The sequence below is a fragment of the Podarcis filfolensis genome (assembly GCF_964270895.1).
Source record: "Podarcis filfolensis genome assembly, chromosome: 10".
In the NCBI taxonomy this organism is placed as follows: domain Eukaryota; kingdom Metazoa; phylum Chordata; class Lepidosauria; order Squamata; family Lacertidae; genus Podarcis; species Podarcis filfolensis.
The window spans coordinates 66,503,564-66,530,141 of NC_139612.1; the positions used below are offsets into that span (position 1 = coordinate 66,503,564).

General features: G+C 44.2%; 1 protein-coding gene and 1 long non-coding RNA gene across 4 annotated transcripts in view; one reads left to right on the top strand and one right to left on the bottom strand.

The window, feature by feature from the left end:
- The window catches only part of LOC310743180, a 29,975-nt gene extending 29,534 nt beyond the window's left edge, over positions 1-441 (top strand). Inside the window, exon 3 of the long non-coding RNA XR_014538859.1 lies at positions 207-441. This is a non-coding gene — a long non-coding RNA (uncharacterized lncRNA). The remainder of the gene's footprint in view (positions 1-206) is intronic.
- On the bottom strand, positions 95-26,224 carry LOC310742871 (TRPM8 channel-associated factor homolog). 3 transcript variants are annotated; one of them, XM_083572593.1, is made up of 11 exons: positions 25,683-26,224; positions 25,354-25,572; positions 24,968-25,128; positions 22,156-22,806; positions 17,852-18,502; positions 14,891-15,981; positions 12,539-12,633; positions 11,249-11,462; positions 10,078-10,317; positions 6,046-6,383; positions 95-1,669 (listed from the first exon to the last, which is right to left on the bottom strand). In XM_083572593.1, exons 4-11 carry the CDS (start codon positions 22,779-22,781, stop codon positions 1,418-1,420), a joined length of 3,507 nt encoding a protein of 1,168 aa, XP_083428719.1. In that variant the 5' UTR covers positions 22,782-22,806; positions 24,968-25,128; positions 25,354-25,572; positions 25,683-26,224; the 3' UTR covers positions 95-1,417. The 3 variants fall into 3 exon arrangements, with proteins under 3 accessions (XP_083428719.1, XP_083428720.1, XP_083428721.1); XM_083572594.1 differs by lacking the exon at positions 25,354-25,572 and having other exon boundaries at positions 25,687-26,224; XM_083572595.1 differs by lacking the exons at positions 25,354-25,572; positions 25,683-26,224 and having other exon boundaries at positions 95-1,663; positions 24,968-25,237.
- Between the last annotated feature and the right edge of the window lie 354 nt (positions 26,225-26,578).

The following is a 26,578-nucleotide window of genomic DNA, read 5'->3' on the forward strand; positions in this document are numbered from 1 at the left end:
GGTGGCTTTCAGGGACCGCCCCTAAGATGTGTTGTTAGTCTCCTTGGATTTCTGCCTCAGCTAGCAAAATACCACTAAATGAAATAAATAATAATAATGATAATAAATTTTTATTTATATCCCGCCTTCCCCAGCCGAAGCTGGGCTCAGAGTGGCTAACAACAGTAAAATGATACGATTCTAAAATCATTTCATTATAAAATCAGTTCAAATCAGATTAATACCGTGAAAATCCCTGAAATGAGAAGTAATCGACTAGAAATATTATCTTGTGGAAATAAGCTAAGCAATAGAAATCAAAAAGCTTAAGGAAAAAATTAGAAAAACCTAAAATAGAACAAAGCCTTAACGGGATGCCAGCTACAAACCTTGTTTCACTGAACTATTCAGTTTCCTCAGAAGCAAATAGAAAAATCATAAACTTTAAATTCTGTCCAAAAATTCTGTCGTATTATAATCCTAAAATGTGTTGTTATTTCTGCTTGGATTTCTGCCTCAGCCAGCAAAATACCACTAGGCATTATTACTGGCCAGTTACGAATAACATACTTGCGGAGTGACCTGAGACCTCATGTTAGAAGCTGCTCCTTTAGATTTTGACCCAGCCGCCCATGAGATTCGCAGCACCATTATTAGCTGCAAAGTCTTCAGTCCAGCATTGAGGTGTGGATCCAATTGCCTCTGGACCACCAGGCGTCAAGATCTCCTAGTGCTTCCCACTGCTGCAGGCAATTTACACATAGAAAGTTTCATTTTCAATAAAAATGGTTATATCGGATGCTAGCTGTACTAAGCATACATTCATTGAAATAAACTGAGAGTACAAACTTGGGTTCATGAATTTCAGTGGGTCTACTCTGAGTAGAACTTCATTGGATGCAGAACAAAGCAAGCAGCGTGTAAGGACCAAATGACAATTTTTAAAAAAAAATATATACTTTGATTCATTTCCATGTTTTTGCAACGACTGCATGAAAAAAGTTTGGTAATAGTAACTTGCATGTATGTTATAATAGATTTTGTTGTTCCAGGGCATCAAGAACATTCATTTCTCCATCAGTTTATGAGGTTGATTAGTTTACATTCTCTTACAATAGTTTTAACCAGATACCAAATGTTTAAAAAAAACACATGTACAAGGGGATGGAGAATTGGACAATCAATGGCTACTAGCCGTGGTCAGTGGCATTAATGTTTCTGAATTCCATTGCTAGGAATCGCAAGTGGGGAGAGTGCTGTTGCATTCTCAGGTCCTGTTGAACAGAGAATAATGGCTAAATGGGAGAAGAAAGCATTATGAATACATTCATTGACCACTGTCAACGTGGATTACAGTTCTATAGCAGGGGCTTATATTGGTTGATGGTTTGCAAGTATATTCTATTCAGCACAATTTCAATCCGTTGGTTTCGCTTCCTTAGGAAGATTCATACCTCTTCATCGGATCCTCTGTCCACGGTGGAAAGGATCTGGCCAGCTCCTGAGTGAGATTCTCCTCAATTGGCCACCCCCAAGCTTTAAAGAAAGGACCCAGATTTTTGCTCACTTCTTGAGAGAAATGGCGTGCCCAGAGGTTCATCTTGGAGCTGTTGTCAGTTGGGATGTGGGTCATTGCTTGATACTTTGCAAAGATGTGGATGTAGGGATCCCAGCCAAAGGTCTCCTGCAGCTGAAAATAATAATTATTCAGTCCCTTTCCTAAGGACTTAAAAAATATATCACCGTTGCTTTTCCTGTCTCTCTGGGTGTCTATTTATGCTACCGAAGCATTATCAGTTTTACACCATTTATGACTTACGTGGCTCCGCCCTCCCGGCCCTTGAGAATTCTGGGAACAAATGAGAGCCGCAACAAAATGTTGCAGTATGAAGTGCTGCTCTTCAGGATTCCGGCTACTTCACTGCACGGCATTCCCCTTTGTCCTCCCATGATCCTCCACTCCCCACTACTGACTCCTTACCCTTCATTTCCTTTATTCAAATGGTAATTTAGCCAAAAGATTCAACATTTTCATAGTATAAAAGGTTTGCTGAGACATGAACTCTGCACATGCACAGAGGCTAGATCAGCTTTAAAAAAAAGGAAAAGAAAAAAAAGAGAGGAAGGAGGGGGAACTGTAGGGGGGGGGGAGAGGAGGTTTGGAGAGCTTGGGCTGCAGGGAGAAACTTATCCAAATTTCCTTATGTAAAACTTGGAACCACTGAGGGAAATCACCCTTAATGTGTCCTTTGCTCCAGGGGCTACATAAGACAAAAGGGTTACGTACTGGACCATCAAAGTCAAGAGGTTGCCAAGTTTCAAATCTTAACATGCCAAATTCTTTTCACAGGTAAATATCAAAGCGCTCCCACTGTGAGTTCCACTCTTGACTAATTCTCCCCCCCCCCCCCATGGGATTTAACTTTTATAACAGGCTTTGTGTGCATTATAGGAACAGCATTCCTGACAGAGATTTTCACAGGAAATAAAAAATTTCCCTTTAAAACAGGATACGTGAACTCGGACCCACATAAGCAAAATGTTTAATAACTTGCCAATTGTGTTCAAATCAACAAAGGTTTTGTCCCTTCGTTTCTTCCACAGCCAAACTAAGTGAAGGAAAGCAAACTTGGCAGATAATAACAGTAATAACAGTAATTATATGGAAATGTGATAATATTGGAATGAATGAAATGCTTAATCCGTTAAGATTTTTATTATTTGCAGCTTCCCACGGAAACTGAAGGACATCCTTTTTGCCTTTTGCCCCTTCCCTTTTTTAACTCTTTTAAGTCCCCCAAACCCTGCCCCTTACAGGATATCACTTCTACAGATGTGTTACTACAGATCCAATGAAAAGCTTCGCCACCACAAGACTATTACCTGCAGCAGCAACAACAGACACCAAAGTTTTCAAAGTGGCCACAGCAATTTCTTTCAAAGGGGAGGTGGGGCTGACAAAGGGGGGAGGAGTTGAATTGCAAGGACATTTTCTCACTTTTGAACCTCAAGACTGTGCTCCAGCATTGAGAAGATACATGAGTAAAATATCACAATTGTCTCAAGATATGCAACTGATACTTAATTTGTTTGTTTGTTTTGTATTATGTGAAATGTGTCTAACAGTGTGATTATTTCCACAAAGGGGGGGGGCTATTTTTTTGTGTGTAATTGTTTTTATGCTCCAGAGAAGCGGACACGGAGCAATGGATCCAAACTACAAGAAAGAAGATTCCACCTAAACATTAGGAAGAACTTCCTGACAGTAAGAGCTGTTCGACAGTGGAATTTGCTGCCAAGGAGTGTGGTGGAGTCTCCTTCTTTGGAGGTCTTTAAGCAGAGGCTTGACAACCATATGTCAGGAGTGCTCTGATGGTGTTTCCTGCTTGGCAGGGGGTTGGACTCGATGGCCCTTGTGGTCTCTTCCAACTCTATGATTCTATGATTCTATGTTTAATGTCTTATTCCTTACACCCCAGTGGAGGATTCTCATACATTTTATGCGTTCTAATGGGTCACGCTATTGTGTAGCCCAATGTTTAGAATTCGATAAATTTATAACCACATTTCGTTGTTTCACCTGCCACTCTGCCAACTTCCCTACCCATTTTAAAATGTGCTAAAACTCACTTTACCAAGGAGAAGCTTCAGGAAGGTGTATATGCTTTGGTTTAGCAGGAATAATCCCTTATAGAGTTAAATTGACTTATTTGGACAAGTGCCCTGTAAGAATGGTTTTGTTTTAACAGATTGGTTTGAAAAGTTGAGAACCATGGGGCAAGAAAAATTCAAATTTGACTCAGTTTGAATTGGGCAAGTGTATCCAGGCTGCAATTAGCTTTTTGGTCCTTAAAGTGCAAGTGAGCAACTTCCCATGACTGAAATACCAGAGCCTATAATAATAAAATCCCATAGAATGGCCAAGGCAAAGACATTTCTCTCATGACGTGTCCAAACCTGTGCCAGCTGTGGTGAGTGCCAGGCAACGTGGTTAATATGAAAGCCCTAAGTGGATTCACCAGGGATTGCCACTACTGTGACACCATGCCGGTGTGAGACCGCAGAAGAGCTACCTTGACATCTGAGAACACAAAAATGGCGGGGGACAAAGCAAACTGCATTTTTCAGTCATTAGTGGACCTTCCTGCTAAATTTAAAGCATAGACCACTATTGAGAAAATATTTCTTCCAAGGTGCTAGAATACCACAAGTAACTGAGCAACAAAATATTAATTTTATGTCTAACTATGTGCACTGTTACACTGTTATATTTCTATGCAAATATCCTTGAGAATCATGACATCCAAGTCCCTTTCAGGTTCACATGGACACACGCATCTGGGACGGAGAATAGCAGGTTAATATTTACCACCTTAAATTGTGCGGAGAAAAGGATTGCAAAGTAGCCACCTTTGCAATCTTATCTCCGAAGGGGGGAACTGTAGCAGGAAACCCCCCCATCGTTCAGTTTGTACAAACTTCACACACACACACACTCACTACATACGCTACACTTCTGTTATAAATTCATAGAAAATCAACCATACATTGGATTTGCACTGTTCCACTTTTATTTTACTCCATGAAGGAAGGACTACAAAATGGGGAAGGTTTGATACAGGCCAGCCCAGCACATCCACAGGAGCCCTGCCCAGTTCCTATGCCAACCCTGATGGTCCTAGACAGAAGACAATCAAGATCACAAAGAACTTGCATATGGGAGTGGATTCAGCATGGACTGGAATAAAGGACAATCGGATCTTCCCTCAGGGGGCAGGAAACTGTGACTACCTTTTGTCTTCAACCAGCCAGGTGACAGGACACTCAGGTTACCACCACAACTCCTCCCTCAACCCCTCCTTTCTGTAATGTATGCATGATGTTTCTGGGGGTGGGCTTGACCTACAGGATGGGAATTTCAAAAGTTTTTATAAGGTCTTGCACACCATTTTTCTATGTCTTTACTCTCTCCTGCAAGTGAGGGGAACACCCTGTTGCAACAGTTCAATAAAGGCCAAGCCTACAGGCTGCTGATTTGCTCCAAGTTACTCTGGTTGGTGTCTTTACTTTTTGTCCAAGGGAGCCCTCGGATTTTTCCGGTAACACTTCCAATTAGAGGTAAAAGCCAAATAAAGTTGTTAAAGAAAGAAATAAGGCTTAAATTAATTAATTTGGCGAAACAGGCCCAGTGGGAAGTCAGCTTCCAATTTCTGCGGACAGGCTCTGGAAGGGACGTTTTTGTGAATGGGAGAAAAAGAATTGCCTACAGACATGGAGATTTGGTAACAGAGAGACTCTGACTTTGGACATTGTTTCCTTCTTTTGGATATATGTTAGGAACAATTGTGTCAAGTTGTCCTTTGGGATAAAAAGAAGATATAAGCTGACAGCTGGAGAGAATTTGACTGTCTGATAATCCTAGTGAAGGGCCATTAAAATGTTCTATATATGATCCCAAAAACTCTTTGAAGCATTTTCTTCTCTCTCATATGTTATCCCAAAACGCCTTCCTTTAAGGGGGGGGGGGGCGGGTTACACCAGCCAGAAGAACAAGGCTTTTTCTTGTTGCTTAGATGTTACAGTGAAAATAGGCCTCTCTCAGGAATGTCTGGCAGGTAGAGATAAAGAGTAAGGTTGAATGTGTGTTATTGTAACCCCAGAGGGAGGGAGGCTGAAACAGGAGGAAGGAGGGGCTGGAAATACGTGAAATAAGGAAGTTGATCCAAATATGGAGAAACAAAAGCTAAATTCTATACCATTTCCCGTAAATCACGTGTTTCCTGGGAAATCAAATGATCATCCATACCAGAGGGTATAAAAAAGGCTGGCAAGCCCAGAGAGGCTGGGGCAGGCAATGAGCATTAGCTTGTCTGTACCATTTTTGTCATGGCAAAATAAATAATTATTTTACTTCAGTCAATTGACTCTTTGAAAGCGACTTCTGAGTGCTCCAAGGGAAAGGAACAAAGGGCAGGGCTTTCATTGGCAGAGTATAAAGCAAGAAGGGTTGTTTTTTTTTTTAAAAAAGGTCCCATGGTCTGACTATAGAGCAGCTTCTTTATGTACCTGCAAGTAAGGCTCCAGTGCAGTCCACACCATGAAGTCCTTCAGCTGAGCTCCGCCTTGAATATAGTCCTTCACCCTCCTCTTTCTGCTGTCTGGTTTAAGCTCTGGATGGGCTATTTCTCTGGGGATGTTCAGCACAGTTTCATTGACGTAAACAGACCAGAGATTGCAGGTGGCTTCCGTGGTATGTGGGGGGAATTCCCACCCACCCTTCTGCTGATTGTGACCCAGCTCATGGATCGGGCCCCAAGTGCCTTTGGTGTACATGCGCTGTACATCTGTGATCTCCTCTGACGCCGCCACGTTAGCCATGATTGGGTAGCCAGAGTGCATCCCACCTGGCGAGAGAGTTGGGACAAGGGGGACTTGTAAGACAGACGCATGCTTCTCCATGAAAGCGGAATAAATCATTTGCAGATAAATCACTTGCATCTTTTCCCTCAGCTTTAAAACAAATAAGGTACTGTGGTTTGTGTATGTATTGTACTGTGTGGTTATTTTTCCCTAAAAAAATATTTTTATTGGAATTTTAACATACAGAAAATCTGATTTCCATGGGGGTTGCTTTCTGTGTCTGTGTTTAAAATTGCTGAAGTAAATGATTCACAGTGATTTATGGGGCCAACCGGGAATTTTGCTGGCCAAAAATTGAAAATTACAAGAAGTACCAACAGTGGAGGAATGGCAGGTGAAGATGGACTTTTTGGAGCTAGCCGAACTGACTGGAAGAGTCCGCGACCAGAAGGAGGAGGAGTATCAAGAGGAATGGAAGAAATTTAAAGATTATTTAATTAAATATGTTAAGATAACTTAAATAGAAATACTTGTGAGTAACAGATTGGTCTAGGATTTAAATATGTGATGTTGTAGAATACTATGGATAAAAGTCAAAATGAAAAGAAAGATGTTAATTGGCCAAGTGAATTTTATGTGAAAATAGCTTTGGAAAACTGCTACTATTAATTCATATGGAAACTCAGCCAGGGGGATTCGAGGAAGTCACCCAACAATGATAACAAAAATGGAATTATTACAGTTAGGATAAATGTTTGTTTTTTGATGCTTTCTTTTTATGTTTGTTGAAATTTTGTTATAAATTTGGAAAACTCATAAAAAAAATTGGAAAAAAAACCAAAGTATAATAAAACTTAAACTGTATCCTTAGTTTGAAAATAACTTGAGTTGCGGCAATATCCATGTTTTTCCGAAGGCAATGCCTACATGATTCCAAGATGCTGAGCTTAAAAATGGGACTTGCTAGCAGATGTTGCTCTGCACTAAAAATATATGGGTAAATTATTATTATTTTATTGTTGATTTCAAACATACAAATAAATGCATAGTTTACAAATACTTCATTGGTAACCTCTGTAAAAGGCAAATAATATCAAATATTTGAAACCATACATCTCAACCTATGTGAAAAGAAAAAGAAGGAAAAAAGAAAGAAAATACAATACAAAAACAAATACTTCAATATATTGTGTTAGATACTGTTCAACACGATTCATTTGTATAGTAGCATTCCTTGGATGTGGTACTTTTCCATATGGATTGAATCTCCTTGCATATTTTAGTTATAGACTTCCATCTACCTTTTTGTCAGTGTTTGTAAAAAAAAAGGGTTCTGACCTCCCTTTGTTGCCTCAACCTGGTCCTCAGACCCTTGTCGGCACAAAAGAGTCCACGAGAATAGTATCCTTGCAGAGTACTTTCTGCTTTTATTCTTAAAAGTCTTTTTGCAAAGGCGACTGACAAACTGTACACACCAACACTACCAGCTTTCACTAACCAACCAACCAACCCAACATCAAATTAACATTTCTCACTCTATATATACTCATGCTAACCCAGCTTTTTTAAGCATTAAAGAAACAGCGGCCATTTTAGCCGTGACACTTTTGGGGCTCAGAATTCTATTTCTGAGCCTTTTTAGGGGTCTGCGTTGCCACCGCTCCCCTTCTGCTCTTTTCAGTGAATGAGACGCCCCGACCAGCAAGCAGGGCGTACTCTCAACCTGAATACAGTTGCGGTTGATCCTATTTGTTGATCCTCGGTGGTTTTAACATATAATCCCGTGAAATGTTATCAAAAGCCTTTTCAGCATCCACTAACAACATTGCTATTCTTTTGTTTGATTTCATCTCCAAATATTCTAGTAAATATTTACTGTTCTTGTGTTGTTATATAGTTGTCTTCCTGGCAGGAAGCCAGCCTGTTTGTCATTATTATATTCAGTACTTTTTAAAGTCTATTTGTTAATATTCCTGTAAAAAATTTGTAATCTGAATTTAATAATAAAATTGGTCTATAGTTTTTGGTATTTGTCAGATCTGCTCTCTGTTTTGGTATTAAAATTATTAAGACTTCTTTCCTTGATTCTGGAGTTTTTCCATTCTCTAGTATATTATTCATAATCTTTTTAAGGATTGGAAGTATAACCACTTATAATATTTTATAATACCTAATTGAAATTCCACCTGAACCCGGTGTTTTTCCTACTTACATTCTTTTTAATTACTTGTACTGTTTCGTCTGTTTCAATGTTTGAATTTAAAAATTTGTGCCGGGTGGGAGTTAGCAGATGCAATGGAAGCTGAGAAGTAAGACTTCTTAGCAGCTTTCACTGCCATCTCATAGGCTTTTATAAACGTCCTATAGGATGTTTTTGAGGCTCCGTCGCAAGCATGCCACCATACTCACTCTAGCTGTCTGAGGTCCCATTTCATTTTCCGGAGCTCCTCGGTAAACCAAGAGGCCCAGTTTCGGCAGAGTCACAGAGGGCGCCTGGATGCGATCTCATTGATGGCTACCAAGAGCCAGTTATTTCAACCCTTGACGAGCTCAACTAATGAACCGCCAGGGGGAGCAGGGTCCCACAAGGCCTGATGGAATCCATCAGGATCCTTCAGCCTTCATGGGCAAGCCCAAATAGGCTCACCACCCAAGGGGGGGAGTCAATCCTGGCTTTCAGAGCATGGTGATCAGACCATGGCACCTCCACAGTGGGGGGGGGGGACATGATCATATCTATACTTGCACTGAAGATCAAATCCAGCGTGTGACCTGCTTGATGTGTTGGGCCTGAAACAAATTGGGAGAGCCCTAGTGTCGCCATGGAAGACACGAGGTCCAGAGCCTGTGAGGAGTGGGTGGCATCTGCATGGACGCTGAAGTCCCCAAAAACCAATAGGTTAGGGAACTCCAAGCCCCAGCCTGCCACCACCTCCAGTAGGCCTGACAGGGTGGCTGCTGGTGTGCTAGGTGGTCTGTACACCAGCCAGGCAGCCAAGCTCTCCTCGGTGCCTCACACCAGGCTAACACGTTCAATGCCAGTGAACGATGGCACTGGCAGAGCCCTGAAAGGGCAATCCTCCCGGATTAACACCCCTCCCCCCCGGCCCACAGTTCGCGATTGGTGAAGGGTGGAGAAACCCAGGGGTGCCATCTCACACAAGGTGACTGTTTCGCCTTTGCGCACCCAGGTCTCCACACAAGCCAGATCAACCCTCTGCGAGGCAAAGAAGTCTCGCAGGGTGGCGGTTTTGTTGCCTATAGACCTGGCATTGCATTACACCAAAGATAGAGGTAGGTAATCCTGCTCACCCTACCTTCATCCCTCGGGATGGGGCGCAGGTTGGAAGGGGTTCGAGCATATCCATATCTCAAAGCCCTTCGCTTATAATATTTGTTCCCACTGCCGTACCTCCCTCAGCCCTCAATGGTGGTGATTCCAAGCCCCATGCTGGCCTCCCTTGGTAACATCAGTTACCAAGGAGGAAGGCAAGGCCCTTCAGGCCCTCAGCAGCAGGTGAGTCCCTCTAGCCAACTTTTCACCAAACCACACATTCCAATGATTCTTTGTGGAAGCCATGATGGTTTAAACCAATACAAGCTTACAGCTCAGATGCATCTCTGAGGATATTTTTATAGATCCCGGTGGCTTCTTATTTAAAGACTGGAGGGTTGTGCAAAATGGATTGGAGACTATACTGTTTTCACTTCCCTGTATATGAACAAGTTTGTACTTACCAGCAGAGATTTGGACATCTTCCACTATCCTTTCTGGTCTGGGGAAAAAGGGAGGGATGGCTGCTAACTTGGCCACTGCTCTCATCATCTGGGCCCAGGTGTTCAGTAGGACCCCTGGATTGTCCATTCCACGCACGTCCTCTGAGGCCACTGTCAAGATGATGTTCTCCGTTTCTAACTCAGCCCAGGGAGCAGGGTAGTGGCGGATAGTGTCCTTCCAGGCGGATAGGCTCATTTCACCTAAATGCATTTATTTATTTTGTTGAAAAAACAATGACAATTAACTGCAAATTCTAGTGTGGAGAAAGGAAAAAAGGAATGGAGGGGTTTTGGTCAGTGTATCCCCACAATAAGCGCCCTCCTGACGATATTGTTTATGAGGAGCGTCAGGTTCTGATGATACCTCCAGAGAAAGGGCAGATGGATTCAGGAAGGTTTGCCCTTGCTCCGAGTGGGCTTTATTTTTCATTATGTAGTTGGGTGTGATGTGGCATAATCTAGAAAATGCCTGAACCTCCAAAGATGGTTCCAGATTTACAGAAGCCATCCTGGTTTCTGATTTGGTCACAGAAGGCCCTCCTTTTCTGTAAAGGTAAAGAGACCCCTGACCATTAGGTCCAGTCGTGACCGACTCTGGGGTTGCGGCGCTCATCTCGCTTTATTGGCCAAGGGAGCCAGCGTACAGCTTCCGGGTCATGTGGCCAGCATGACTAAGCCGCTTCTGGCGAACCAGAGCAGCGCACGGAAACACCGTTTACCTTCCTGCCAGAGCGGTACCTATTTATCTACTTGCACTTTGACGTGCTTTCGAACTGCTAGGTTGGCAGGAGCAGGGACTGAGCAACGGGAGCTCACCCCGTCGCGGGGATTTGAACCACCGACCTTCTGATCTGCGAGTCCTAGGCTCTGTGGTTTAACCCACAGCGCCACCCCGTCCCCCTCCTTTTCCTTAGGACAGCCCTATTTTCATCAGAGAAATGTTGGAAGGTATGGAGTTACGTGACCCGCAAGTCAGGGAGATAAGCAACTATACAACCTTAAGAAGACATCTGAAGGCAGCCCTGTTTAGCGAGAACATAATGATGCAGTTGGGTTCCTGCACATCTTAATCAAACAGATTTCTAATCTCACGAAATACCTCCCCTGCTTCTTTCAAAGGGAGCCCCCTTACCATGCTTGAAATAAGGAGCCAGTGAAGCCCCTTTGACAGTGACTGATATGTTGCCCACGGAAGACTTCTTTGGCAGCACGATGTACAAGAGGCCGCCCCAGAAGCTGGAGACTTCCATTCTTTCACTCGTAACTTCAAACCGCCTGATCACTACAGGAGGACGCAGCAAGTTCTCAGCGTTGCTCAGGTCATCGGAATGGCAGCCAATCTGGACCTGTAGTAAAAGACACTGGGTTCAACCAGCAGGTGGTGCAAAATATTAACCCCAAGGGGCAGTTGATAAGGTCTGCTGCTGTTGAAGGCACCAAATACTTTTGAAGACTCAAGGAACGATTGCCTTTCTTTCCACTCTTTATCTAAGGGACTGCATGATACAATTCGGTTGTAATCACACGCAATCTTCACAACAATCTTGTGAGGTGGGATAAGGGCGTAGGTAGCAGAGAAGGTCCTTCTGTGAGTAAGTGGAGATTGGTTAGTTGGGGGAGGGACTGGCATGTTGGGAAGTGCAGGCTGGTGCTCAAAGGTGTAAAAAAAGAAGTAAAAGTTGTAGGTCCCATAGCAAGTGGATAATAAAACAATCCCGTCAAAACCCAATGTACAGATAAATCAATGAATAAAATACTAACTATATGCAGGGTTGTATTCAACTAGCTTTTGCTCAGAGTAGCCACATTGAAATTAATGGAGCCTGGTGAGTTGGGAGGCAGAGACAACACGTTGGGAGATGGAGCCTGGCGGTCAAAGAGGTAGACTTCGTAACACCCTTCAGCTGGGGGATGGGGCCAGGTTGTGCTACGCTTGGCTCCCAAAGGTGCATTTTTCTGCACCTGTCCTTGTAAACCACCTCATCCTGTGCTGTATTATTCTTGTAAAATACCAATGTTATAAAGGTTTGTATTCAACAAACTTTCTTTCAGAGTAGCCCCATTGGAAATAATGAACCTCAGTCACGGTCATTGATTTCAGTAGATATACTCTTGAGTAGTAAAAGTTAGTGGAATATAACACATCAATCAGAAATGCTGGCTAGGGAGGAGGGGATGGGGTCAAGTCTCTCCCCAGGGGAGTGTTTCCAGGCACCTATTCTGATGGGGAAATCTACCGGGAGGGAGAAGGGTTACTAAGAAAACAGCACAAGGGGAAATGATCAGCCACCCCCATTCCTCCCAGCAGCCTGGTTCCGATCCTTTTGAGAGATTTAAGGAGATGGAGGAGCTAATTTGTTTCAACCCAGTTGTCCCCTCAAGGGTGTAATCACAGCCCTGACTGATTTTTAAAAAGCATCACCTGCAGCTGAGCACTGATGGCGTTGGGTGGAAAGAGTAAACTGATGGTCTTTGCCGGAGGAACATAAAGGCCCGTGCTTCTCCAAGCTTCGTCTCCTGCAAGGCCAAAGAAAGACATGGAGGTGAATCATAGGTGGTCAGGGATGATGGGAATTGTAGTCTCAAAAAAAAATCTGGAGGGCCAAGGTTGGGGAAGCCTGTTCTATAGAGCCCTCTCACTGTTTGTTTGTTTGTTTAAAAACCCTTTTACTTGATATTTTCATTTATCCGGGTTAAATAATCAGGATTGCTTCTTGAATGAATGCGCTGCATGCACACATTTCAGCCAAATGTGGGCACAAATCCATGTTTGCCTAATGTGGCTCCTTTGTGTCACAGCCAGGAACAGCCAATGTCAAGAGGCCCCACCACACACCTGGCCTCCAAGCAGCAGGTTGGGGCTGTGTGGGCACCCCAGTGTGGCCAATCCATTTCTCCTGCTGGTGTCGGGGAATGGTCTGAAGGCGAAGACTGGGGGGTACATTCTATGGCAGACCAGCTTCTCTCCGATGGAGAGCTGGAGGGGGTAGAGTTGTCCCCCCTTGTCCACAGCATGTTCAGAAGGAAAAAGAGAGAAGCTGAATGACTTAGGGAGGAGTTAACCAGTTCTGAGATAATGACAAGAACCAGAAGGGAAGGGGTAGTTAGTTGAGACATCTACTGAGAGCATGCGGGACCGCCCTTAACCACGGACTCGGAGGTCCGAATGTATCAGAGAGCAAAGGAGTCAGAGGGAGGGAGGGACGGACTTCCTGTTGGTGCCCAAAATGCTGCGGAAGTCGGATTAGACCAGCCAACTGACCTCCTTGTGCAGAGCTGTGTGATTGTGCTTGCAACGTGATGCTGCAATAAAAGGACTATAAATATATCCACTGCTTGTTAATTCCTACATGTCAAGTTATGGAAGGGGGGAAGGACTGTGCATGCCTGACCACTGGTGAGCCCACACAGCCCCAGCCTCTCCCCAGTACCTTGTGTGGGATATGAAGCACAAGAGCAGTCAAGTACAACATTCCTAGAGTGAACATGTTTACACATGGGGAGGAATGTTTGTCCAGCCAGCAGGTAAACTTCCTGTTTCCTTCTGGGCTGGGACAGACTTCCTCTGCATGTGACTAGAGGTGGGTGTGGCCTCACCCGTGCAGGTAACGACAAAGGCACAGGGCAGAGCAGCCATCTCTCTTTGACTGTATGCATCGAAGAAGCAACATTTGCTTAGCCAAAGATGCTCTCCAACCAAGAGAGGACAAAGGGACTGTCTTATGAGATACCGTATTTTTCACCCCATAGGGCGCACCGCCCCATAGGACGCACCTAGTTTTTTTTTGGGGGGGGGGAATAAAGAAAAAAATTGTATTCCCCCCCAGGCGCAGGGCTGGCGCGGGGGAAGCCCGAGCTTTCCCCGACCCCAGCCCCGAGAACAGCCTGCTATCCGCAAGCCTAGGGAGCCCAGCGGGAAGTCTCCCCAGGCTTGCGGAGAGCCGCGCGAAGCACAGGACTGCAGGCGGCTCTGCGCAGCCCTCGGGAGACCGGCGCGAAGTCCAGGCTTCAGCGAAAGCCTGCATTCGCCCCATAGGGCGCACACACATTTCCCCTTCATTTTTGGAGGGGGGAAGTGCGTCCTATAGGGCGAAAAATACGGTAGTTTCCAGATTATGTTACTTTTCTAAGCTAAGTCTGCCTTCTGGGATCCTATTGTGAACAGAATGTGAGTAAACTCTTTTTATACTTTTATAGAAGACTGTGTCGTGTCTTATCTTTTATAAGGGAATAAGGGGGAACTACCAGGACGGTTATTATAGAGGGTTTAGCGAGCCTGAGCAAACACATCCGCTGCGAGTTTAAAAAGGGGAATGTTACTCTGCTAAATTGTGAACTTGTTTACACAAGTTGGAAAGGCTATAATCAGACAATATATCCTCCCCTTCATCCCTGAACATTCCCATACCTTGCCCCCTCTCCCCTCCCACCTGGCCAGTGGAAAAGCTACTGCTGGGAGATGAGGAGGGGCAAGGTCGCCCCCTCCTCACTGGCTGCTCCTGGGAATGGCAGGGCGGGGAGGCCAATGTGTGCAACCCCGTCACTTTAAATGTGCCAGGGGCTCCTATGACACTGCGAGAACTGTTAATAAATGAGAGAGATGCTTTGTACTGCAACTTGGAACGTGACCGGAACTGAGAAAAATGAGTTCTGAGCCAAGTTCACAAAACGACCCATTTTCAGATGAGGAAATCAGACAAGCTGAAAGGAACAGATTTACCTGAGGGAGAAATACTGTGGTAACAAACTGGTTTAAAGCAACAAAATCTCTCACCCTCATTTATTCCATTGATCTGAATGACTTGAGGAGGTGCTGTGGGATAGCTTGGAAGGTTTTGAATCAGATGGGGCACTGCGTCTTGGAAATGTGGTAAATTGTTGTAGAGCGGGAATGCCATTTGAATTAAAAAGGCTTCATCCGAGTTGCTTTCAATTGGGTTGCTTGCCCTGACACCAGAAATCCCGCAGAGAAGTGCAATTTTTCTAGAAGAAGAGGTGCCGGAGCTCAGCATGGACGCTTCCATTATTCTCTGAGTTCTGGTGAGTTCTGGCTGAAAAAACTTCAGCTTGATCAGCTCCAGCATTTCCTCATGGACCGAGGAGAGAGGTGGAGAGTTGGCAGCTGGGATGCTCAGGAATGTGGCACAGTCTTGTCCTAGCTTCTTGAGCCATGAGGAATATGGAGGTTGCAGAGCTTGCTTGCTCCGAATGTGCTCCTTGAATTGGAAGAGCGCTTTGCGGAAGTGATAGCTCGAAGCAACAGCACCGGCCTGTCTCGCTGGGTAGCTTTCACCAGGTAGGTTGATCCACCCCCCGGTGATCCCAATTCCAAATTTCTTCAGTATCTTGTTTCCTGGATATTGTGCAATGGCGCAAACGGTGGGATTTTGATAAGTCCAGTACCAAGCTTGTCCACCGATGAGGAGACCACCTCCCTCAGAGACGAATTTGTGGATTCTTTCCTTCTCTTTGTCACTGTAGGCGTTGCAGCAGTACACGCTCAAGCCAGGCTTAAGATCGGTTAGCTCACAAGGGATCCCAGCCTGATTTAGCATGGAGTAAAGTTCCTTCAATTGGTCTCCGACGCCAACTTTCCCTCCCTTTCTATCAGTAACCCAGTTGATGGCGTTGAGGAGGAAAGTTTTCATGGATGGTCTGTTGAGCATTCCTTCGTGGGAGAAGACCACAACACGTCCCCTGCCGTAGTAGGCAGCTCCAACAAAGCACTGGAAAGAATCAGTTATGCCCACTGGAAATGCCAGATTCCCATGGATAAGCAGGTCAGAAGGGATCATGCCTTTAAAACAGAAGGTCGTCACGCCATTCAGAAGAGCTTTTAAGTCACCCTCAATGTCTAATCCATGCCTATTTAAAAAAAGAATAGATAATCCTTTAAGCGAGGTTATAACTTCCTGTGGGATCATTTGAATCATTTATTGCCTAACTCAGCCCCTTCCTAATGTTTTGGATTCTATCAAGGCTTCTCAATTTAGCCAATGATCTTGGGGGTCCCAACACTTGGAGGCTCATTGAATTGAAACCAAAGCCATTGCTTTGGCAATTTCATGTGCAGCTAATAATAATAATATTTTTTTATTTATACCCTGTCCATCTGGCTCGGTTGCCCCAGCCACTCTGGGTGGCTTCCAACACATATAAAAACATAATAAAACACCAAACCTTGATAGCAACAATCTGATTCAATATTAAAAAGTCACTCTAATAGTAAAGAGTAAAATTAAGCATCTGCTCAGTGGGCTTTTGTTTTCCTACCCTTATCTGCTAAGTTTTCTGAAGCTTTTTTCCCTGTAATGAAGCTGAAAATCCTTAGTCAAAAGTTCTCTTTGCTAATGAACTTTTGGCTCTGCCTGATATATTGGAGCCAGACATTCCAACTCCCAATAGGTTCCTGCAACTCTGTGGTCTAATAGGACAATGGAGCGCCTTGGAATTTAAGGCCAAATCGTGACAAACAAATGCAGTGTTAAGATTAAATACTTAATACTAAGTTTAAATACTAAATGTCTTGGGGGTGGTATTCTGTTCCTGGATCATGACAGCCTGACCGCAGTGGTCCGCGCATTGGAAACATCAAGGCTTGATTACTGTAACACACTTTACATGGGGCTGCCCTTGTATCTGGTTCAGAAGCTGTAGCTAGTGCAGAATTTAGCACCCAGACTGCTCTCAGGAGCAGGCTACTGGCAGCATGTCACCTGGCTATTGCGACAGCTGCCCTGGGTGGTGATTTGCTACCAGGCTGGGTTCAATGTTCTTGTATTAATTCACCAAAGCTCTAAACAACTAGGGCCCAGTGTTCCATCTGAGTCACTACAATCTGATCACTCAGATCTTCCAGTGCTTCACTTGTGGCGATCCCACACACCTCTGAGGTCCAGTCGACCTTCACTAGGGTCTGAGCCTTTAAGGTGGCAGGCCCTGCCCTGTGGAACTCCCTGCCAGTAGACACCTTCTTTGAGACATCTTCGGAAAACTGATCTGTTTAGACAGGCCTTCACAATACGAATTCCACTTTTTAACCAAGCACTATCAGCTGATGTCTTACTGATGTCTTTAATTATGTTTTACAGATATTTATAGGTGTTATTTTCTTACAGTTGTCTGCTTCACGCCGCCTTGATTGCATCCTATGAAAGTAAACTGATGGGAAAGGTCAGAAACCAGGAAGATCAAGTATTCCTAAAAGAATGGAGTAAATTTTTAATATACAGTGGTACCTCGGGTTAAGAACTTAATTCGTTCTGGAGGTCCATTCTTAACCTGAAACCGTTCTTAACCTGAAGCACCACTTTAGCTAATGGGGCCTCCTGCTGCCACCGTGCGATTTCTCTTCTCATCCTGAAGCAAAGTTCTTAACCCAAGGTACTATTTCTGGGTTAGCGGAGTCTGTAACCTGAATCGTCTGTAACCCAAGGTACCACTGTATTTAAAAGACCTCTATAAACAGTTAAAATCATTGGCAGGGATATAATGACACTTGTAATGTGGAATTAACTATGGTAACTATAGATATATAATAGATGGATAAGGGTAAAAGATGCAGAATACATTATTTTAAATATGGAACCGATGTAGTGAGAAAAGGAGGTCCAAAGGTTTGAATGAACCTTTTATTTTAATGTTTGAAACAGTTCAAGTTAAAATTATATAAAACCAAGAAAAAAGTATGCATTAGACATATGTAAATAAAACAGACAATAAATAGTGCACTTACTGGGTGATCAAGGGAACCTTTGGCATTTTCTCTTGCACTGGGAAGATCCCATTCTCTCCCATGTTGGCAGTGAAGTACACCCCGGAAACGCTGGTCACCCAGTTGCCAGGAAATTCAGCCAGCACTTTCTCCTTTCCATGTTGATAGGACCAGTACCAGGCCTGTCCGCCAATGAGCAGACCCCCGCCTCTCTTTACAAACTGTACAAGGTCATCAGCTTGCGTGTCATCGTAAGCGTCAATGCAGTAGACCCCAAGAGAGTCTCCAGGCCTTGCATCTGGGTGCACCTTGACACCGCTACTGAGGAGTAACTCAGAGAGGGCATCCAGCCTTTGGTGGACACCGATCTGATCCGTCGAGGATGGCTTGAGCCACTCCAGGCTATTTCTAATGAATGGCAGGAACTGGGGCATTTTCAGCATGGATTCGTGAGCTGTCACCACCATCCGGCCTGCCCCATACCAGGATGCGGCTATTAGTACTTGCCCGTTGGTACTTACAAGGACAGGGAAAGCTTGGTTTCCGGTGAGAAGCAGCTCGCAAGGATTGAACTCCCCAGTGACAGCCAGAGACTCAATACCTTTCACTAAAGATTCGTAAGATTTTCTGGACTCTGCCTGGACTGTTGGGAATGCTGGTCTACAGGTGTATCTGAGAGGACAAAAGAGCATGAGCTTTGCACCTGCAATATCTGTTAAGTTGTGGGTGAACATATCAGACGACACAGCGATTCTTCAAACAGCTCTTGTTTATTCACAGGCCAGAACAGAACTGAACTGAAGGGTTCAGCCAGCCTGCTTATATAGAGTTCCACTAGAAGGCAACAGTAACCATTTTCTGTAACTATCCAATCACTGAATGTCACTTTCAGCCCCTTATTTGCATATGTAGACCTGAGTGAAAACTAACTACAGTATCCCCCTGCTGGCCCAGGGTGAGAACTTCAGTACATAACAATGTCCATCTGTAATTCCCCATGAAACCTTGCTAAAAATGTACAATCTTACCAGACTTCAGTCCCTTTGGCTCTTCCCTGTACAGTTGTACCTTGGAAGTAAAACGGAATCCGTTCCGGAAGTCCGTTCAACTGTCAAAGCGTTTGAAAACCTAACTGCAGCTTCTGATTGGCTGCCGGAAGCTGCTGCAGCCAATCAGAAGCCCCACCAGATGTTCAGGTTCCAAAAGAACATTCACATACCGGAACAATCACTTCCATGTTTGCAGTGATCAGGAGCCAAAACATCTGAGTTCCAGGGTGTTGGGGATCCAAGGTGCAACTGCATATACTTGTTAAGCTCTGCTATATTAATACCCAGGCAGCAGTTAGCTTGAGAAAAAATTCAGTGGGGTAAAACGTAGCTTGCCCAGCCCTTGGACCAAAGTCCAAGACCATCCAAAGACCATCCTTCCTGTGTCTCTGCCGCCTCCATAACAATTAATGGAGCTATTCCATCCTATTTGGTGTGTCCTTATTAGATTCGTAAGCCCATTGAACGACCTGATTGATTCGGACAAAACCAGCGTTCAGAATTAGCCAGGAGGCTGAAGATTGTCAGAATGCAAAAGCTTCAAGGAGTCTTTTCGCCATGTGTGGTGACTCAGGCTTAAGAATAAAATTGGTGCTGAGGGTGCAGGCTATTCCTCCCTCCCCGACTCAAGTAAGAAAGTGCCTCTTTTCTCAATGCAGCAAGAGTCACCCTTGACAAAATGGTTGCTAGACTTTCCAGGAGCCATGTGTCAAAATAGCTTTTCTACCCTATTTTTTGAACACTGGACAAAACGCCTACTTTTTTGAAGGGCAGTCACTGCAGAGGGAGCTCAGGTTGAGCCAACAGTGTGACGCGGCAGCTAAAAAAGCCAATGCAATTCTGGGCTGCATCAATAGGAGTATAGCATCTAGATCAAGGGAAGTAATAGTGCCACTGTATTCTGCTCTGGTCAGACCTCACCTGGAGTACTGTGTCCAGTTCTGGGCACCACAGTTCAAGAAGGACACTGACAAACTGGAACGTGTCCAGAGGAGGGCAACCAAAATGGTCAAAGGCCTGGAAACGATGCCTTATGAGGAACGGCTAAGGGAGGTGGGCATGTTTAGCCTGGAGAAGAGGAGGTTAAGGGGTGATATGATAGCCATGTTCAAATATATAAAAGGATGTCACATAGAGGAGGGAGAAAGGTTGTTTTCTGCTGCTCCAGAGAAGCGGACACGGAGCAATGGATCCAAACTACAAGAAAGAAGATTCCACCTAAACATTAGGAAGAACTTCCTGACAGTAAGAGCTGTTCGACAGTGGAATTTGCTGCCAAGGAGTGTGGTGGAGTCTCCTTCTTTGGAGGTCTTTAAGCAGAGGCTTGACAACCATATGTCAGGAGTGCTCTGATGGTGTTTCCTGCTTGGCAGGGGGTTGGACTCGATGGCCCTTGTGGTCTCTTCCAACTCTATGATTCTATGAAATAACTTAGGTGATTTCTTAATTTATCCGAAGAGAGCATGGGGGATGGCTCATCCTTCACTATTTCCCACGAAAACTTTGGAGTGAAACCTGTGTCTCTTAATAAGGGGAGCAAAAGCCTCAAAAACACCCTACTTACAGAGCTTACAGCACTGGTGCTTAGAAGCCAATTTTATTTGGGGCATCGTCCTGAGGATCAGTGCTGTTTCTTTGTGCAGAGAGGGGCCGGAACTCACCATGAACGCCTCCGTTGTTCTCTTATAATGGCAATGCCATAATTTTAATTTTATTGGAATTTTATTTAGAACATAACACAAACCCCCCAATACACAAATCTACCCTCATTAAATGTGAACATAACATACAGTGAGCATAACATACAACAATACAAACAACCAAATAAAAGACTTCCTTTATCCTGTATCTGGCCTCCTTATTTACTTCTTATAAACTGTTTCCTTTATGAATAATTATTAAGATTTTTCTAATTATAACTTAAATATCCACAAAGTCTCCTGCAGACATTAATCAAAACACTGTTTTGTGAAGTATTCTCTGCATTTTCCCCATGCTTTTTGAAACTCTTGTCTAGTGTGATCTCTAATTGCCTCTCTTAATCTAGCCAGTACAATATACTCAACATCTTGCCATTCCTTTTTTGTTGGCACAGTTTCTTCTTTCCAGTTTTTAGCAATTAGGATCCTTGCCGCTCCTGTGGCATAGAGGAATCTCTTGCTGTGCCTGTGTCCATTATCCCTAGTAGAAAAGCTTCTGTATTTTTCATAAAGTTATACTTAAACATTTTTTTAAGCTCGTCATACGCTGCGTTCCAGAAGCTTTTGATTTTTTCACAGGTCCCCTCTGTTTTACCACACCTCCAGCACAGATTTGTTTTTGTCTTATACATTTTAGCTATTTGGGTAGGAGTTAAGCACCATCTATAAAACATCTTGATTAGGTTTTCCCTCAATTGTCAAAATAAACTGGCCAGCCTTGGGTTCTCTGTACCTGAATTTGTTTGAGAATTGGCGTGTGTCTGTGAATATCTGCAAATGATGACCTTGATAACAGCTTTTCAAAGTCTGACAGTCATTCACTTCCAGCACCATCACTGCTGCCCTTATAATGGCAATGGAGCCCACCTGAGAGGTGCTGGAACTGAGTTCCGGCAAGTTCCGGCTGGAAAAAAGCCCTGCTGAGGGCTATAACCTATTTATGTGGCAGGTAGGTCGTTCCCCACCCCCAAATTTATACTTAGGATAGATTTATGCTTTAAAAGAACATCTATGCGATCTATACGCATTCTATCACACAAAAAATGGGTGTGTATGTTGTCATTATTTTGGCATTGCTTAAGGGCCCATAATGCATCTGACAGCTAGGATAAGTTTTCGCTTTTCTGATTATTTGGGGCAGGCAGATTCATTATGGTTTTCTTCCTCTCAGTATACACAGACGGGGGGGGGGGCGGGCAGTAATTTACCCATAATGAATCTTGCTGGGTCTATCTGTTGGTCATCCCAAATTGTGACATGATATCAGGGACGGAATACTTCAAACAAATTTTCACTCAAACCTTGTTTGTTGAACGTAATCCGTTCTGGAAGACTGACTTCCGAAACATTTGACAACTGAAAGCGGAAGCCTCAATACAATAGGGAAACTCAAAACGGAAGCCGTGTAGCACGTTTGGCTTTTGAAAATCGTTTGAAAACCGGAGCAGTTACTTCCGGGTTTTTGGCGTTTGGGCGCTGAAATGTTCGAAAACGGAGCTGTTCGAGAACCAAAGTTTGACTGTAGCATTGTCTTTTCTCCCAAGAAGAATAAATAGAGATAAAGAGGTATACTTACTCAGGGCTTGGGGAAACCTCTGGTATATCCTGTTGCACAGGGAAGACCCCATTGTCTCCCACATCAGCGGTAAAGTACACTCCAGCAATGCCAGTCACCCGGTTGCCAGGAAATTCAGCTAGCACCTTCTCTCTTCCATGTTGATAGGACCAATGCCAGGCTTGCCCTCCAATGAGTAGACCCCCGCCTCTCTCTACAAACTGAGCAAGGCTGCTAGCTTGTGTGTCGTCATAGGCATTGATACAGTAGACCCCAAAGGAGTCTCCAAGCCTGGCGTTCGGATGCACCTGAACAGAATTCCTGAGCAGCAGATCAGAGAGAGTGGCCATGTTCTGATGGACGCCCACTTCTGCTGTTGAGGATGGCTTGAGCCACTCCAGGCTATTTCTAATAAATGGCAGGAACTGGGGCAGTTGCAGCATGGCTTCATGCGCCGTCACCACCATCCGGCCTGCCCCATACCAGGATGCGGCTATTAGCACATGCCCTTTTGTACTCACCAACACAGGGAAAGCTTGGTTTCCGGTGAGAAGGAGCTTGCAAGGGTTGAAGCCCCCGGTGACATCAAAATACTGAATACCTTTCACCAGTGACGAATAAGAATTTCTGGAGTGCATCTGGGACATTGAGACTGCTGGACCGCTTACAGAACTGGAAGACCAAGAAATAACACATACACACCCAAAGAAAACACGTTAAAAATTTCCTGTCCACCTGCAAGGTCCATACATATTTCCCATGTGAAACCCACATAAAGTACACAAGCAAGCCATCTTGTGTGTGAGAGATCATTCTCTTAAATTTGTTGTTGTCACACATTTATACAAGAAGCAACAATGTGCAGTTGTACCGTGGATCCCGAACGCCTTGCAAGTTGAATGTTTGGGCTCCGGAACGCCGCAAACCCAGAAGTGATTGTTCTGGTTTATGAACTATTTTTGGAAGCCGAACATCCGATGGGGCTTCTGCGGCTTCCAATTGGCTTTGGTTTCTGAATGTTTTGGAAGTCAGATGGACTTCCAGAATGGATTCCATTCAACTTCCAAGGTATAACTGTATATTGAACCACGCCACCTTCCACCCCACAAAAGCACATTTCTATTTAATTACTGTATTTTTCCATGTATAAGACTAGGGTTTTTTTTTTAAACCAAAAAATTAGGTTTAAAATTGGGGCTCGTTTTATGCACGGGTAGTGCTGATGAGTGTTTTTTTATTTTGGAGTGCCCCAAAATGGGGAGTGTCTTATACATGGATATGTCTTATACACTGAAAAATATGGTACATCTAACATTCCAGTCAAAAGTATAATTCCACAAGCTGCCATGCATCGTTGGAGGCCTGTCGCCATATTAAAAGTAAAGGACCCCTGACAATTAGGTCCAGTCGTGGATGATTCTGGGGTTGCAGCGCTCATCTCACTTTACTGGCCAAGGGAGCTGACGTTTGTCTGCAGACAGTTTTTCCGGGTCATGTGGCCAGCATGACTAAGCCGCTTCTGGCGAAACCAGAGCAGCGCACAGAAACGCCGTTCACCTTCCTGCCAGAGCGGTACCTATTTATCTACTTGTACTTCGACGTTCTTTTGAACTGATAATTTGGCAGGAGCTGGGACCGAACAACGGGAGCTCACCCCGTTGCGGGGATTCGAACTGCTGACCTTCCGATCAGCAAGCCCAAGGCTCAATGGTTTACACCACAGTGCCACCTGTGCCCCTGTCCCCATATTGCGTTGATGTAATAAAGTGATGTCAGGTTGATTGTTAATTAGCGCTTTTCCTGTCTGCTCAACTCTCCTGGGTATAAGTTTCTCAGGGTTAATTCCCAGAGTTGTGAGATCCAAATCTCAAACAGGTTTGCATTTAGACCCTAGCAGTGCCGGATCTACGTATTAGGATAAACAAGCTATAGCTTAGGGCCCCACTCCCCCAAAAAATTAAAAGAAAAACAACAACTGGATGTACATTTCCAAAATTCAAGATAAAAAACAAATAAAATAAAACCTACATAACAACAGTGTTTTGTGTTGTGTAGGCTCCTAAGATGTAAGTCAGACATTCCCAAACTCAGCCCTCCAGATGTTTTGGGACTACAATTCCCATCATCCCTGACCACTGGTTCTGTTAGCTAGCGATGATGGGAGTTGTAGTCCTAAGTTTGGGGGTGCCTGGTGTAAGTAATGGGCCCTGCCTGCTAGCCTACTTCTTAATTGTATTTCAGTTCAAAAATTACTTTGATAAAAGTAATGTTATGTGCAAATGGCTTTAGATACCTATGAGGCCCATAAATTACAATATAGCATATATTTAACACACAAAAAAAGCAACAATTTGTTGTTGACCAAGGACAGCTGGGCATATAAAGGACCCCATTACCTTCAGTAGCTTAGGGCCTCATCAAACCTAAATCCGGCTTTGCACCCTAGAACACCTCTTAGGCTTCTTCCTTAACTTTCACACTCTCAGTTGGGTTTGGACCCCTGCGTAAGGTGTTAAGGCCGTCTTAAGTATATCCGGCGCCGTGGTGCAAAGATCCCTCCGTCGCCCCCCCCCCCCAGAGCAGCGCACGGAAACACCGTTTACCTTCCCGCCGTAGCGGTACCTATTGATCTACTTGCACTTTGACGTGCTTTAGAACTGCTAGGTGGGCAGGAGCAGGGACCGAGCAACGGGAGCTCAACCCGTCACAGGGATTCGAACCACGACCTTCTGATCAGCAAATCCTAGGCTCTGTGGTTTAACCCACATTACCACCCGTGTCCCTTAATCTGGATCTACAAGGCTGTTTAAAAACGAGTGGATTAATGGCTTACTGCTTCCAGAAGATTCCTCAAAACTTGCAACTGAAAAGCAGTGGCGACAGAGCTTTCCCTCTTCTGCTTTCGCGGAGAGCTGTGTCTGGTGCTGAGTCGCTCCTTCAGATGGGCAGGTTGCTCAGAACTGCTTTGAATTCTTGTAAGGCTTTTGCATGAATCTGATATGCAGAGTGCAAGGAGCTAGAACGGTCTGTTTCCCTATGTGACCGTAAAAAGCGAAAGTGAAAGATTAAACTGTTCTAAATTTGTACTTTGCATGTCAACCACCTGGAATGAAAAGCATATGACACACACAAAAAGTTACATTGATTTCTTTCTCTTTTAATTAAAGACACTCCTTTTTCTTCTTTGCAGATGAAACTCGTGCACAGTTTATTAGCTGCCTTCAGAATGTAAGAAATAGCTTAAAGCTTCTAATGAGCAAGTGTTGCCACATTTTCACAGGCAGTGGAAAGTTTTCTTGCTGAGCCTGTCCTTTGTAGCTGAAGAAAGACAACCTTGAGTCAGTTTGTTCAGAGGCAAGTCTCACTTATTGCAAATGTGTTTATCATTGCAGCCTCAAATTGCCCTTGTTTTTTGCCGTGGCTACTGGTTGCTCTTTGCTGTCAGAAAACAGACAAGGCAATTTGCTTGCGCTAGTTGCTCCCTTTCTAATACAGTACTAGGATTCTTTTCTAGCCAGCACTGTTGCACACCTGCTTCTCTGTTTCACATACCTGGCAAGAGCCACACAGGAAGTTGTCCTTTTGATGCCTTCCTCGAAACTGTCAGGTGAGCAGAACCGGCGTGTCACTTTACAGTGCTATTCTTTCTGCAATTCGGCTGTCTCAGTTTGGCCTGTACCTTAAGGCAGAATTAAGTGTCGTGTTCCAGAGTCGTGTTTTCTCGCCAGCGTGTCCGAGAAGTAGTTCCGGGAACTTCTGGGCAAGTGGCCAAAATAATCTCTGATAGTTTAATGTTATTTATTTAAGCAGATTTCTGCTGCAGCCACGGTACTCAGGATGGCAGACTGCAAAATCCCGTTCGTAAAACTAAGAAAACAATGGGAATAGGAAATGGGAACACGAACCCAGTGCTCGTGTGCTGCAAAGTCATCTGCTTGACAAGTCATATGTCAGCTGGAGTAAAAATAACTGCATTGGGCAGCAAGAAGTCAAGGAAGGGGCTACGAATTCCTTATTTGGATGTGGTCATAGAGAGATGATAATACAGTGGTACCTCAGGTTAAATACTTAATTTGTTCCGGAGGTCCGTACTTAACCTGAAACTGTTCTTAACCTGAGGCTCCACTTTAGCTCATGGGGCCTCCTGCTGCCGCCGTGCCACTGGAGCACAATTTCTGTTCTCATCCTGAAGCAAAGTTCTTAACCTGAAGCACTATTTCTGGGTTAGTGGAGTCTGTAACCTGAAGCGTATGTAACCTGAAGTACCACTAATAATAAATAAATTAATTAATAATAATAATAATAATAATAATAATAATAATAATAATAAATTTATATGCCACCCATTGGACTGGGTTGCCCCAGCTGCTCTGGGCAGTTTCTAACAAATTGAAAACATTGAGCACAGTAAAACATCTAACATTAAAAACTTCCCTGTACAGAG

Excerpts from the sequence above, each read along its gene's own strand:
- LOC310742871 (XM_083572594.1), bottom strand. The coding sequence starts at position 22,781 with ATGTCCCAGATGCACTCCAGAAATTCTTATTCGTCACTGGTGAAAGGT. Across the intron at positions 18,503-22,155 it reads GAGGTTTCCCCAAGCCCTGA|ATACACCTGTAGACCAGCAT; the intron begins GTAAGTATACCT and ends TTGTCCTCTCAG. Across the intron at positions 11,463-12,538 it reads CCATCAGTGCTCAGCTGCAG|GTCCAGATTGGCTGCCATTC; the intron begins GTGATGCTTTTT and ends CTTTTACTACAG.